General features: G+C 43.3%; 1 protein-coding gene across 3 annotated transcripts in view; it reads left to right on the top strand.

Moving 5' to 3' along the window:
* SEMA4G (semaphorin 4G) overlaps positions 1-14,138 on the top strand; it is a 269,472-nt gene that overhangs the window by 196,567 nt on the left and 58,767 nt on the right. For all 3 annotated transcript variants that reach the window (XM_088448694.1, XM_088448696.1, XM_088448695.1), the window contains exon 8: positions 979-1,136. In XM_088448694.1, the coding sequence (XP_088304820.1) occupies positions 979-1,136 (158 nt within the window). The remainder of the gene's footprint in view (positions 1-978; positions 1,137-14,138) is intronic.

Below are 14,138 nucleotides of genomic sequence, written 5' to 3'. Positions count from 1 at the left end.
TTTACCTTGAAATGCGTCTTATTCGCAAAGTGATGCAAATAGGACTCCCAAGCAGCGACTGCGAGTGTATCTGCATGCCAAATGTTACGTTGCAGTGTCACAGCCCCTGACAATGTAACGTAATGCAGAGATAGCCGCAGTCACACACACACATAGAATGTAGGCTTGCCATATATCATTTATCAGTCTGTTGTCACTATCTAAGTTCTTTATAGAGATAACTAGAACTTTTGGGACCCTATAGAAAAATGTTGTAGGTAACCCCAAGGGACCCTCTCCCCTTACTAAGCGGGCAATCTCCTCTTACTCACCAGCTAAGGGCTATGTAATAGCTACTACCCAAATACCTTTGTCCATGGCTGAGGCCCTGTTCTACTATATGGTAGAGGATCATCTATGTGCCATACAGTGGCGTATCTATAATGGGGGCCCCGCACCGGAAATTCTGCACCCATATTATTTTAAACTTACCTGTCCGTGGTCCCGTGACGAGTGTCAGCGCCGCCACGGCCATTTTTTTGGTATACTGCGCAGTAGACTCAGAGCACACTCTAGTGCCCAGAGTCTACTGCGAATGTGCAGAATGCCGGAAAATTGCAGCCGCGGCCATTTTTCCGGCGTTCTGCGCATGTGCAGTAGAATCCGGGCACACTCTAGTGCCCGGAGTCTACTAATGCTCCGGTGGCTGGCCAGCCGCATCAGTCGGATGCCGGCCACCGGGGAGAGAGGAGGGGGCCCTGCACGGGCAGTGCACACTGGCCCCCTCCTCTCTTACGACACCCCTGGTGCCATATAATATAAATATTATATGATACATTATAACTGAAAGACAATAGAAATCTCTGATTTACTATGTTATCCATAGTTCCATAGAGCTGTCTGAACTATAAAATACAGGTAGGAACATCACCTTTTAGTTCCATATGCGCAGCTCTCTTTGTGCGCCCTGACTGACTATTCTTTGTGTATTTTCTTTAGATGCTGAGTTTGTGACTTCTGCTCTGGTTCGAGAAAGTCTAAATAGCACAATAGGAGATGACGATAAAATCTACTACTTCTTTAATGAAAGAGTCATTGAAGAAAGCTCGGAGTTTCTAGATAAGACTCATGTAGCAAGAGTAGCTCGTGTGTGCAAGGTAAGGCTAATCACTTTATATGGTTCCTTTGCCATCACTCATATTGTGTCCCGATAGTGACAGATGTCCACTTTTATTATATATTCAAAAATAATCATAGTGTGAATGCTGAAACAATAATTACAAAAAAAAAATATGTGAAAGCTAGCACATGGATAAAGTTGTGACCAGATGTTTCCTGTCATTCTCAAAATGGTGCTGGTATAATGCGTACGCTAGGGCAGTGGCTCCCAAACTTTCATGAATCACGGTGCCCTAGAGAAGGAGTGGCCAATCAGTCAGAGTCAAAGAGCCCAAAAATATCTGTAGGTATGTCAAAGAGCCAAGATCATGTGGGCGCCTATGCAAAAAGGGTTGTGGTCTTGTGCCAGCTAGGCTACGTCCCAGGTACGATTTTTGTAGGAGTATGTAAAGCGCATGCACACAATCACCATAGAGGTAACTATTAAAGGGAAAGAAAAAGCCAGAACAATATAAAAAAACATTGAAAAAAACAGATCCACATAAAATACAATGAAACAAGCCAGATCCACATAAAATACAATGAAAAAGCCACATCCACATAAATACACTGAAAAAGCCACTTCCACAAAATATACATTGGGAAAAAAAAACAGATTCACATAATACAATCCAGCCCTCCTCCATGTGTAACTCCAGCGGCCCCTGATGTGTCACAACATCAGCCTCTCCATGTGTCACTCCAGCAGTCATTGTCAGTCAGGGGAGCCGTCAGGAGAGCCTAATCAGGACTATGGAAGAGCCACAAGTTGGCCACTGCTGTTCTAGAGTATCAGCAAATTTTTCACAGCACCCCTGAGAAATTCAGCAAGAATGATTAAAATAAGTAAATTGTGCTTACCAGTCATCCTTAGGGGCAGGTATGGTGTGGTGTACAGGGTTACTCTTCTGATTAGCCATATATTTTATGATTGGCAGCCACCAGCACTGGTTTTGCCTATTACATTGACGATAATTTGATTTGGTCCTGAACCACCAACCCGTGTCACCCCTGTAAGTGCCACATGGCATCCAGTATGGGGATCACTGCTTTAGGGATTTACAGTACTTAGAATAATTGAATTGAGAACATTTTAACAACAGAATATATTTAAATCATTATATCTGTTTTATAACAACCAGCATTATATATGGACAAAACATTTAAATCTCTTCTTACTGGCCCTTAAGGACCAACAATTTGCATTTGCTAATCTCTATCCAAAACTTATAAGGTAAGGGGTAATACACTATTGCGGCTTCTGTCTGATAAGCCCTATACTACTGAGGTCATTGGTCCATATCGTGTAACGATTATTTCTACCAAGTTCAGGGCTGTCTCCCTGTTGGATTTATATACAATGTGGCTTTATTTATGTTAGGAAACCAGCAGTGACCAGTTACATATTTTTGCAGAGAGTGTGATCTTTGTTAGTTCACTATTTGGTATTATGAGACCATGCTGGTTATTATTAACTTTTTATGAGAGTGACAATAATCCTATTACAAGAAGCATCTTTTGGTACTAGACAAGAAGACTGCTAGAATCTGATGTGTTGTGTATTGCAGCATCGTTTGTTCACAAAAAGAAAAGGAAAAATGACAACTCTTATCCTTCAGTTTTTTATGTTAAGGAATCAGTACAAACTTGTGCTCATCTCTGATGCATTGGAGCTTCCCATGTCCCTATCCCGTACCCTAAAAGCACCTTTTGAATGCTGCCTGTGAGGGGGATATGACTCCCAAACTACTAGCCCAAACAAAGCAAGAGCCAGTGGGGCAGAACCATAAATTGGGATAGTCGAGAGGTATATGTGAATAAATTAACATTTAAAGATTTTTTTCACTTCTTAGGTTGGGTAAATACATTTACATGTATAAAGTATTTGGATAATGTAATAATAAAAACTTATTTATATATTATATAGCACTCTTTCTCCAATAATGTATAACTATATAGCATTATGATTATGAAACCTTTATATCTATATTATTTATTATTAACAGTTATTTATATAGCGCACACATTTTCCGCAGCGCTTTACAGAGAGAATATTTGGCCATTCACATCAGTCCCTGCCCCAGTGGAGCTTACAATCTATATTCCCTATCACATGCACACACAGGTTAATTTTTGTGGGGAACCAATTAACCTACCAGTATATTTTTGGAGTGTGGGAGGAAACCGGAGTACCCGGAGGAAACCCACGCAAGCACAGGGAGAATATACAAACTCCACACAGTTAGGGCCATGGTGGGAATTGAACCCATGACCTCATTGCTGTGAGGCAATAATAAACATAACAGCTTATAAAAAATGTGAATATTAGAAGCAAACAAAATAAGGATTAAAACAATATATTGGTGACATACAGCCTGATAAAGTGTTAATCACAACAAAACCTTTCCGGTCTTTCTAAAAATTCTTAAAATTCCCCATTAATTATATCTCCTATTCACTTTTAAGTGTCCAGTACTGCCACCAACACTATGAGGAGGAAGTTCTTCGGTTCCACGTGACTTGTATATCACTTCAATCAAAACCTAACGAGTTATTGTAAATCAAACAAAACCCTGTATTTCAGTTATGTAAACTTTGATAGCCAAGCTAACTAGCACAACATTAATTCTTTAAGAGCACAAAGACAGAACTTTATCAAATCTAGTTCAAATGGTGAAAATGGTCACAATGCTTAAAGAAGTAAACAGTTTTTAGTGTAAAATCAGTTATAGTAATCTATAAAGTATGATATCTTTCACTGTGAACATACCAGTTCATAAAATAACATTCAGTAAAAAGGTTATAACTTCCCAAACAGGTGCATGTGAAACATAATTATAAAATATCAATACCAAGGGGAAGGGTTAGGACTAGGCACCCCTATGGGGGAGGTTAGGGTTAGGCACCCCCCTGGGAGGGTTAGGTTTAGAGTGCAGTAAGGAGGGGTTTGGGTTAGGCTCCCCCAGGGGGGAGGTTAGGGTTAGGCAATGGGGGGGGAGGTTAGGGTTATGCACCACTAAGGGAGGGTTAGGGGGGGGAGAGGGATAGGGGACCTCATTCAGAGTCGGTCGAAGCGGCCGCACGGTCGTATGGGAAAAGAGGCCGGATAAGCAAATGATTCCCTCGCAAGTTGCGTCCCTAAGTTCGGATCGGTAGCTGGTCGACCAAGGGGAGGAAGCGGCCGGAATTAAAAAAAAAATACGCCCCCTTTTCGTACGCATTGCACGTCATCTCCGGGCATATAAGGATTAATCGAGACCATCGGGAACCATCGGAACTGGTCGTAGAGCTTAAGGTTGACCATACCCTCTCTTAAGCTCTACGATCATGTCAGTGTAAAAACCTCCCATGTCACATGTGCCATGATGCTACTTTGTTAATTATGCACTCCCATAAATCGTATGCACTCCTATAAAACGCCGTTCGCATAATTAGGCACGCCTGCGTTCGGATCTCCACTCCCCCGTTTTCAAGCACCTTCCCCTGTTGCCACCCACAAGCGCCTCAATCTGTCACTCAAACTACCGACCTGGCTGTGTTCAAGGAGAGAGAAATTTCTGATCGTAGCGGATAGTATGCGCACGCGCATTGCGAACTTTACGCATGCGCAGTATAGCGAACATCGGTGGCATACGACCGACTCTGAATGAGGTCCAGAGTACTTACCTGCCCTGTTGGGATCTTCTCCTTTCGTGCTGCCGGTGTCGGCATATGAATTGGCGGCTATTCGGCCGCCGGGACTTCATACCCATTCCATATTTGACATATTATGCATCTAATTGCCCTGGATATAACTACATCAAGATATCTATTCCAATCCGAATTGTAAATAAAATTTTTGACCTTTCCTACATGAAAATATAAGACACTCTGTACATCACAGTTAGTTTCCTTTTGCGCTTTCTAAAGAATCTTCGAATTTTGTACTTGTAAATTCAAAAAAGTTCATTTTTTTCTGGCTGAAATAGTGATTACTGTGCTGTGACTGTATACGGTTCTTTGTCATTGAGGGCATAGCTGCCATAAAACATGCATCATTTTATTGTCTTTGTACTATCTCAACCTCACATTGATCTAATTCTAAGTGTATTAAAAACGAACTAACCTGCTGCTGCAATGCTGCTAAAACAAAACTGAGTTTGGATTTGAATTGTGGTCTTATGCCACCCCTCCCCCTCCCAATGCCTCTTTGCCCCCAGAAGACTCCTTTCATCAATATACATTAGTAAATTTGCAGGACATTTGTTGTGCCACGTAGTATATACAGTTTATGGACATTCATCTGAGCTTGTGCAACATTTTATTGAGCGATGAGTGACCCTGTGTTAGTAATGATTGGTGTGTGCTGGGGAATGAATTTAACAAACTTTGTGTGGGTAGTTTTATAACCCCACGCCTATTTGTTCTGTACCATATCTTTACTTTACCATATCTGTGTCATTGCTCCAGAGTATAGCAGAGAAAATGTTACACCTACAACAGTGGCTCTCGTGTGACTTTTGTTTATTATTATTTTTTACCAACCCCACTTCTCCATATGCCAACTTCCAAACGTCACTGTCTGCTTCATTTTATTAGCTCTGCTACTGTAAATCCAGACTCTTGCCCTGTGGTAATATGTTGGACTTTGCCTATAAACAGCATCTGCCTCCTACACGCAGGGAGTGCAGGGTATTGCTGAGACTTTAGCTGATCACATAACTAAGGACTAATATAACATTGGTCATAAAGCAGCTCACTGTGTCTGGGTGTAGTGAATTGCCCCACAAGGTGATCACCTCTGATCCGTATATGGGACTCTTTAGGGTACGAATCAGAAATAGATGAGTGAAAATCTATTTGTTTGTTTTGCAAACCCAGAACCATTTATATTAAGAAACTCTAAGGACTACAGATGTGTCCTCATACACTATTGCTGCAGTCACGCCAAACAGTCCTTCCCGGTGCGCCGGGTCCTGTCTGATTTGGCTTTCGCTGAGCGTCTCTTTTGCCCCAAAATTGCATGTTAGTCGCAAACGGATGCAACAAACTGCTTCAGGAGATTGCATTGATTAATTTGATATGCAACATTTGTACTTCTGTGCGCGACTGAGTCTGTCTATATGTGAAGTGCTGCAATGCAGTGGCCGCACACAGATATACGCTGAAGTGCCAAAAGTCATGGGATAGATACCTATGTATCATGTAGGACCCGTCTAGCCCGGCAAAGTGCAGCAACTCGGTGAAGCAACGATTCCACAAGTGGACGGAAGACAAAAACAAATAAGTGTAACAAGCCCTTATATGGAATTGTCACTTTTTAGTGTTTACTATACAAATAACTTTGATTAATTTAACTTACAGACACACACACACACACACACACACACACACACACACACACACACACGTAGGACCCCCTCTAGCCTGGTGAATTGCAGCATCTGGACATGGCATCGATTCCACAAGTGGACAGAAGAACTCTGGAGAGATGTTGACCCATGCCGTCTGCATAGCTTCCTACAGCTCCCTGATATTTGTAGGTGCAGGATCTTGGGCGCGAATGGATCTGTAATGATCCTGACTTATTTCCCTCATATTTTACTAGTTTGTCCTGTGAATTACCTCTGCCACCTGCTCTGCAGGTTAGGATTTCCAGATTTGTCTGGGAGATCTGTTCAACTTGCACGCTGCAGCATGTTCCTGTGTTGCTAATTGCTGGATTCCCCTTCTGGACGGATTGTGCACCTGAGAGCCTCTCTGTCTGAGATCTGCAGAGTGTTCCTCATTGTCTCAATCTCAACCCAGTACTGGGAAAGCCAAGCAGGGGACCGCGACCTGCCCGTCGGGCGCAGCTAAGTCCAAATGACCTTGAAGTGCTCACAGGTGAAGACCGTCGGCGTGCTAAGATTCCACACCTCTGACTTGGGTCTCAGTCAACTTCCCAGATACTGGTCTTCCTTCAACCAATCAGTTATCATTCCATGCATGGAAACTACATTAAGCCTCCCAGTTTCACTGTCCTCACTCCTGAACCCTTGCCTACCAGTGACTACAGCTCGGGTACACAAATCACACAAGTGTGACAGTACCTCTCCACCACATCCCATAAATGCTTGATTGGGTTCATGTTGGGCGAACCTGGTGGCCACACCATTCGTCTGAATATTCCTCAAGCCGTTTCCGGACAATTTGGGACCGATGACATGGGGCATTATCCTGCTAGAATATTCCATTGTTGTGGGGGTACATTGAAGTCCATGAAGGGCTTCAAATGGTCATCAAGCAATGCATCGTATCGGTTACTGATTAATGACGTGTTCAGATGGACCAGCGGACCCAATTGATTCCAATGTGAAGAGCCCCCACACCATTATGGAACCACCACCAGCCTGCACGGTGCCTTTTTGACAACTAGGGTTCATGGCCTCATGGAGGCTGCGCAAAATAACTGGAACAGTGACTCATCGGACCACTCCACATGTTGCCAGTCCTCCAGGGTCCAATAAGCGACGTCATGAGCCCAGGTGAGGTGCTGTTTCCTGTATCTTAGTGTTAACAGGGCCCCTCTGGTGGGTCTTCTGCTCCCATATCCCATGGAAGCTAAAGAATGCTGCACTGACCTGCTGGATATGCGTCTAATACCTCCTGCTTTGAATATGGATGTGATTTGAGCCAGTGTCGCTTATTTGTTACCACAGACAATTATGGCCAGATGCCACTGGTCACGATCATTAAGCACCTGTTGTCGGCCGCTGGGCTGTCCACGGTGGGTGGTAATTCCTTCCATGAGGTCTTCCCGGTACATACGTGACACGGTAGATCGAGGAATGTCCCATCCGTCTGACACCCACTATCATGCCCCGTTTGAGCTCCGATAATTCACAGAGTAGTGTCTGTATTACATTATATGAGTATATTGGGAAATACTGTATCTGAGAGGTATTTACTCTGAGAACTAGTTGTAAATAGTCCCCAGCTTTTGCATTGTTCTTGATGGTAAAGGACAGTGCTTTAATGCACAGTATTTGTTGGGATATGGCTGTATTTAGTTACCCAGTGCTCCCATACCATGATATGGACACAAGCTGGCATGTCTCTAAACAACTAATATACTGTTTATGGGGCACAAGCTCTGTATGTGTGTGGTCATAAGTTTGGTACAACGTGTCAGGGCTTGCCGCTTGTGACTGGTTTGTTGTCACATGACTGGTGTCTGGGCACATGACTGGTGTGTGTGTGTGTGTGTGTGTGTGTGTGTGTGTGGTCACATGACTGGTGTCTGGGCACATGACTGGTGTGTGTGTGTGGTCACATGACTGGTGTCTGGGCACATGACTGGTGTGTGTGCTCATGACTTTAAAGTGCACTAGTCACCACCACGTAGTGAACATATCAATTATGCATGGATTTTTTAGGACCATTTCTGAGGAAACGGTCTCTGTGATATTCACGTAATAATAATTTCTGTCACATTCATTTTCTTCTTTCCTGGAATGAATTTTGATTTCCTGTTCTGTTTCTCTTTTATAAATCTTCAAGTCTTATGAGTTATCGCAAAGTGTACAGTGACATGTAATAAATTATTCCTGGCAATATTTCTTCTATTTAGTGAAATGGTCTAAAAACATCATTGTATCAGGCTTGTAGCTTGTGTTACCAGAAGGCAATAAGCCCGCCCTTTCCTCCGCTGCTCCAAAACATCACAGAATTGCAGACATTTTCCCAATTTAAAGACCAGTCATAAAAATATAAACGTTATCTGGGAAAAGCTATTACAGCACATGTTTTCCCTGTCATCTCATTTGTATAGCGTTGCAAGCCATCAGATACAATGCTTTGCAATGCAAACAGATGGCAAATGGCTTACATTCTTATCACTTTCTGAAACATTTCCTCTTGTATAAGTCATTTAATCATTGTACATGCATATTGAACTTTTGTTATTACTGTCATGTGACTAAGCAGGGCAATACTAAGTTGCCTTGTTTCAGTAAAATAGAGAACTAATCTCTTTACTAGGGAATGGTGCCCACTGGTCAGAACTCAACCTTGCCCGGCAGGAAAAACACGAAGTGAAATATGTTGGCACACATTGGAGCTGGAACTAATTGTCTTGTGTAGTTGGTATTGTACCCACAGGAGATGATGCATAGTTGAATGCAAGTTGGATTTGTGGACAAATCTTGAGTATTTTCTCACTGCACTTAGGGGCTATTTCAGCACGGATCGCAAGGCAGCATTCGCACGCACACGCTCGCTGTGAAAATATGGTAATGATTGCAATTGAATGGCAACCACAGCACTATACCAAGACACCCATCACTGTATAAAGCTGCCCACTTCCCATGACATGCATCCACAAGTCAACAAAACCATCAGTAACATCGGAACCAGTCGTACAGTTGTGGTAGACCTGACCCTACCTCACACACTGCTAAACTTCCTGTCACCATCTAGACCTCTGCCAGCGTATACAATCGCAGGGGCTTAATTATGCACGCCCCTGTAACGGCGTTCAAACGCACAGGCAGGTCTGCGTTCTGCCGACCACACCCCCTCTCCACCCCCAAGCGGTCACTTCATGTGAATCACTATGAGATGGGAATGCGTGCTCACTGTGATTGCTTCCCGCGGTTCGCCCACTGCGATGCAGACGCAGAGCACAAAAATAGACTGACTGCGTGCGTACACAGCCGTGCAATCCAAACTGAATAAGGCCCTTAGTCTAGTGCCAAAAGTGTGCAATTATCCATGATGCAGAAGCATAACGCATCTCCATTTGCAGCTGACGGGGCGTAACTGTGTTGGAATGGGGTGTTAACACCCAGGCTAATTTCAGAGAGGATGTGCGTGCGGACGAAATCATGGGTTATACAGATTTGAGTGTAATGTCTCCTGTTTTCGGATGGATCCTATGAACCAGGGAAAGGGCTGACGCAAGTGTGCACCGATAATGTTGATGACAGCCATGAAACCAAATGTACGGATATGTGCAGCCCCACCGCAGAAAGGCATATAATGCTACATGTGGGTCAGTACTTTTTCTATGCAAGCAATGACGGAGCAATTCTGATGGACTCTGTATCGGCCCCATGTTGTGGTGCATTGGTTGGACTAAAATCATGGCCAGATTATAACAGTGGGTCATATGGGGCTACAGCTTCAGGCCTTGGCCTACAAAATAAGGCCGTCGTCATGACCGCATGATGATGGGTTCAGTTTGTCTGGCACCTCCGCTGGTTATAGTATAGGCTCCGATCCCTGAAGCCCTACCTCTCTGGTTATGCATCTCTGGCTAAGGTTAAACCCTGACTGAAATAATAAAACACTTTTCCTTGCTGCATTTTTTTAGCTCCTGTCAAAATGTAATATTGCGATAGAGGAACAGTGAGGTTGTGTTTATAAAAAAACGTGCTATTTAACAATAAAGGGCCGTATTAAATTTCACACCCGTGATACTTTTTCGCATGCTGCACTTTTCGCCGACTTTGCGTGTTTTAGCCGTGGAAACTTGCCGTGCGTGCTCCCGCTATTCGCCGTATTCAATACGAAAGGACGCGAAAACACATCATGGCGAAACTCTGACAGGCGAAAAGTGTTGGCAGAATTGGGGAAATCAGCCTGACACCCCCCAAATGATGCACTAACATTGGGGATCAATGTAGATGTCCCCAATTAGCCCTACTGAAGCTATTTGGGGTACTTAAGTGCTATCATTTGCTCCAAAATAGCGGCTTTGCACAAGTGGTGAAGAATAGCCTTAAGCAGTTTTTTTGGTGAAAATAAGTAGTCCTGTCAAATTTGGGGTATTTGAAAATGGGTGCTAGCATAGTTATAAATTGCTAAAGTCAAGTTTTAAGTGCTGCAAAAAACGCACCTTCAGCAAACACCTGCAATAAAAAAACACCTCCCCCATACTATCAGACCCCCCCAAAAGTTTGCATTTGTACCCCCACTTTGTACTTTTTCACCCTGATTTTCAAAGTGCCTTTTTGGGGTGTTCCCTTTTTTTTTTTTTTGCGTTTTTTTTACACAGTTTTCCTTTGGGGGTCTGCCCAAAGGGTGCAGAGTGGTTTCCTCACCTTTGCACCCCAAAACCGCAATTCGACACTTTTTTCCGCTGGCTGTTCAGTGGCGAAACTTTGTCGCCGGGTACATTGTATTGACTTTCCGCACCGGCGAAAAGATACAAGAATTGAATACGGCGGAAACTTTCCACCTGGTGAAATGACGTCACTCGCGATGCTTTACCGCGGATTCGGACTTTTCGCCTGGAATTGAATACGGGCCAAAATCAGAAATGGATTGTAAGATCTTCTGGGCAGGGAACCCCTATTTCCAATTTGTCAGTGGCATAAATTATCATATTTCCCACTATTCCATTGTCTGTGAGTTGTACCTTTTGTAAAGTGCTATGTTTACTGGTGTCGATATATATTAATATGTTACAATAATGAAGGAAAGCTGAAATATCAGACTAATATCAGTGGGTATAGGGTGACACAGGTTTGATCTGCAATAAAATCAGTACATTCGGCACAGATTAACCCTATGCAAATAGTGCGCACAAGGAGTGTCATAAAGGAATTCTGTGATAACCCTGAAGAGTCAACATGCTGTGTTCTTGTTATCAATGAGATAAATTTATCAATGAGATAAATTAGTAGCCTTATTGGATACAAAGTAACACTTTTGTGTAAACGTCGTTACGGATTACTCATTATTATAGTAGTCTGAATTATTATACTGTAGATTAGATTAATGGGCATTGCAGGAATCTTGTTCTATTTATTTCAATTAGTGTACATGTAATCAGTGACTAGTAGCTGTACATGTGTTATCCCGTGTGCCATTGTGCTACAGCTTCATTTAATGGGCATCTATGTGTGTAAAATAGAAGTGTATAGTTTTACTTCTGTTATCCGATTTGCCAAAATAATGTTTAAATATTTTAACATGTGACTGAACCAGCCGCTGCCCGATGAGTAGGTCTCTTGGAAGTAGTTTAGGAGAAAATCCTAGACATACATATATATATATATATATATATATATATATATATATATATTTTTTATTATAGCTGGGTAGCTACCAGGATATTGGCTTGTACAGATGCTGTAAAAATGTGTTCTTGCATCATGTTTTTTTTTTTGGTGGGGGGGGATTTGTTGTCCAAATGTGCCCCATTAATATGAGGTGGGAAGTTGTTCAGTGTGTCGAGATTGTGGCATTTCATCACTTGACGTTCATACTTTTCAATGAATGCAGTCCATGGGAATCCAATGCTGGGTGTATATGGATGGATGGTTAAATGTATAGCCACCCATCATTATATCCCATGGGAATTGTCAGTTTCTGGGCTTGTTATTGATTTAATGAGCTATAATTGAGTTCAAATTGTTTATTTTTGCAGATTTGTTCAGATTGTTTTTCCTTGTACAATGCTTGCTAATTACTTAGAAATATTTGATTTATCTATATGGAGTGAATGTAAACAAAAGCAAATACAGTATAGAGAATACAGGTATATAAAATGGCAAGATTGCTTGGGCAGGGTCACCTCTACCTTCTGGGTCATAGAGTTTGCATCCCCCCCCCCCCCAAGTGGCGGAACTAGAGTGGTAGGCCCAGGTGCAAGAATATGCTTTGGACCCTCCTTTGCAGTGCCCCCAGTAGTGGTCCCCTTATACAGTGCCCCCAGAAGTAGCCCCCCTTATACAGTGCCCCCAGAAGTAGCCCCCCTTATGCAGTGCCCCCAGTAGTAGTCCCCCTATACATTACCTCCAGTAGTAGTTTCCCCTATGCATTGCCCCCAGTAGTTGTCCCCGCTATACAGTGCCCCAGTAGCGGCCACCCCCTCTATACAGTGCCCCCAGTAGCGCTCCCCCATACAGTGCCCCTAGTAGCAGCCACCCCCCCTTTACAGTGCCTCCAGTAGCCCCACCCTATGCAGTGCCAGTGTCAGTGCCCATGCCTCTTACACACACAAAAAAAAAATCCCCGCTCCTGCAGTGACTGCCATTGTCCAGCTCGCTCTGCACTATGGGATAGACGTCATGACGGTTCTCCCATCACCCGCTGTGGGGGGGAAAGCCGGAAGGCGGAGCTCATGAGTGAGCTCCAGCCGGCTCCCTCCGTGGACTCAGCAGCCTCTGAGAGTCTGTCTGACTCTCATCGGCTGCTATAACAAACACACAACCGCCACTGGGGGACACTGGCGGCGGGTGCAGCGGCTATGGGCCTCTGCACCACAGCGGGCCCCGGTGCAAGCCACCGGCTGCACCGCCACTGCCCCCCTCCCCAATGTACAGCGCTGTGTAATATGTTGGCATTTCATGAAGACTAATAATAATGATTTCTGCTTTTATACAGATAGATTTTATAACTGTTGTTGATACTGTTCCAGCCTAGAGGCATGTTTATCATGTCGGGAATGTATCCACTGGAAATGTCTCCAACAGTCTGGTATCTGACTGGAGCAGAGTCATGGGTAAAAGTGTGCACTTGTCTGATGATAAGCATGTTACATGTTGGAGCACAAGCTTAGACCAATCAATAGAACTATTAATAATAATTTTTGCAGTTCAAAGTAGAACTAAAGTGTAGAACATACTGCTTGTAGCTCATAGTGCAGAACATTACACGGTTTGCACAGAATGACTCCATTTAATAACAGGATCATACTGTAATTGCTAACTGGGTATTTTCACATGTCAAAGATCTCAAGTCCACGAAATGAATCAGTAAACAAACTGCCAGCAGCAATACATAGAACATGAGCGTTTTTCTCTAACCGCATTTACAGCACATTAAAATCAAGTCTGTTACAGAGAATTTGCAGTGCTGTCACAATATACTGTGCTGCTCACATAGAGATTTCTTCATGGCAGCTCCTTGCTTACATTGAGGTGTAACTCTACATGTCTGCAACCAAGTTTTCTCTAAAAATGCATCACATGGGGGATGATGTATAGAGCAGTGAAAATAGTGGAGAAATGGACCAGTGGAGAAGTTGCCCA

The sequence above is a fragment of the Taudactylus pleione genome, unplaced genomic scaffold (genome assembly GCF_031769625.1).
Source record: "Taudactylus pleione unplaced genomic scaffold, aTauple2 ptg000464l, whole genome shotgun sequence".
Taxonomy (NCBI): Eukaryota; Metazoa; Chordata; class Amphibia; order Anura; family Myobatrachidae; genus Taudactylus; species Taudactylus pleione.
This window is presented reverse-complemented; position numbering and strand designations above follow the sequence as displayed.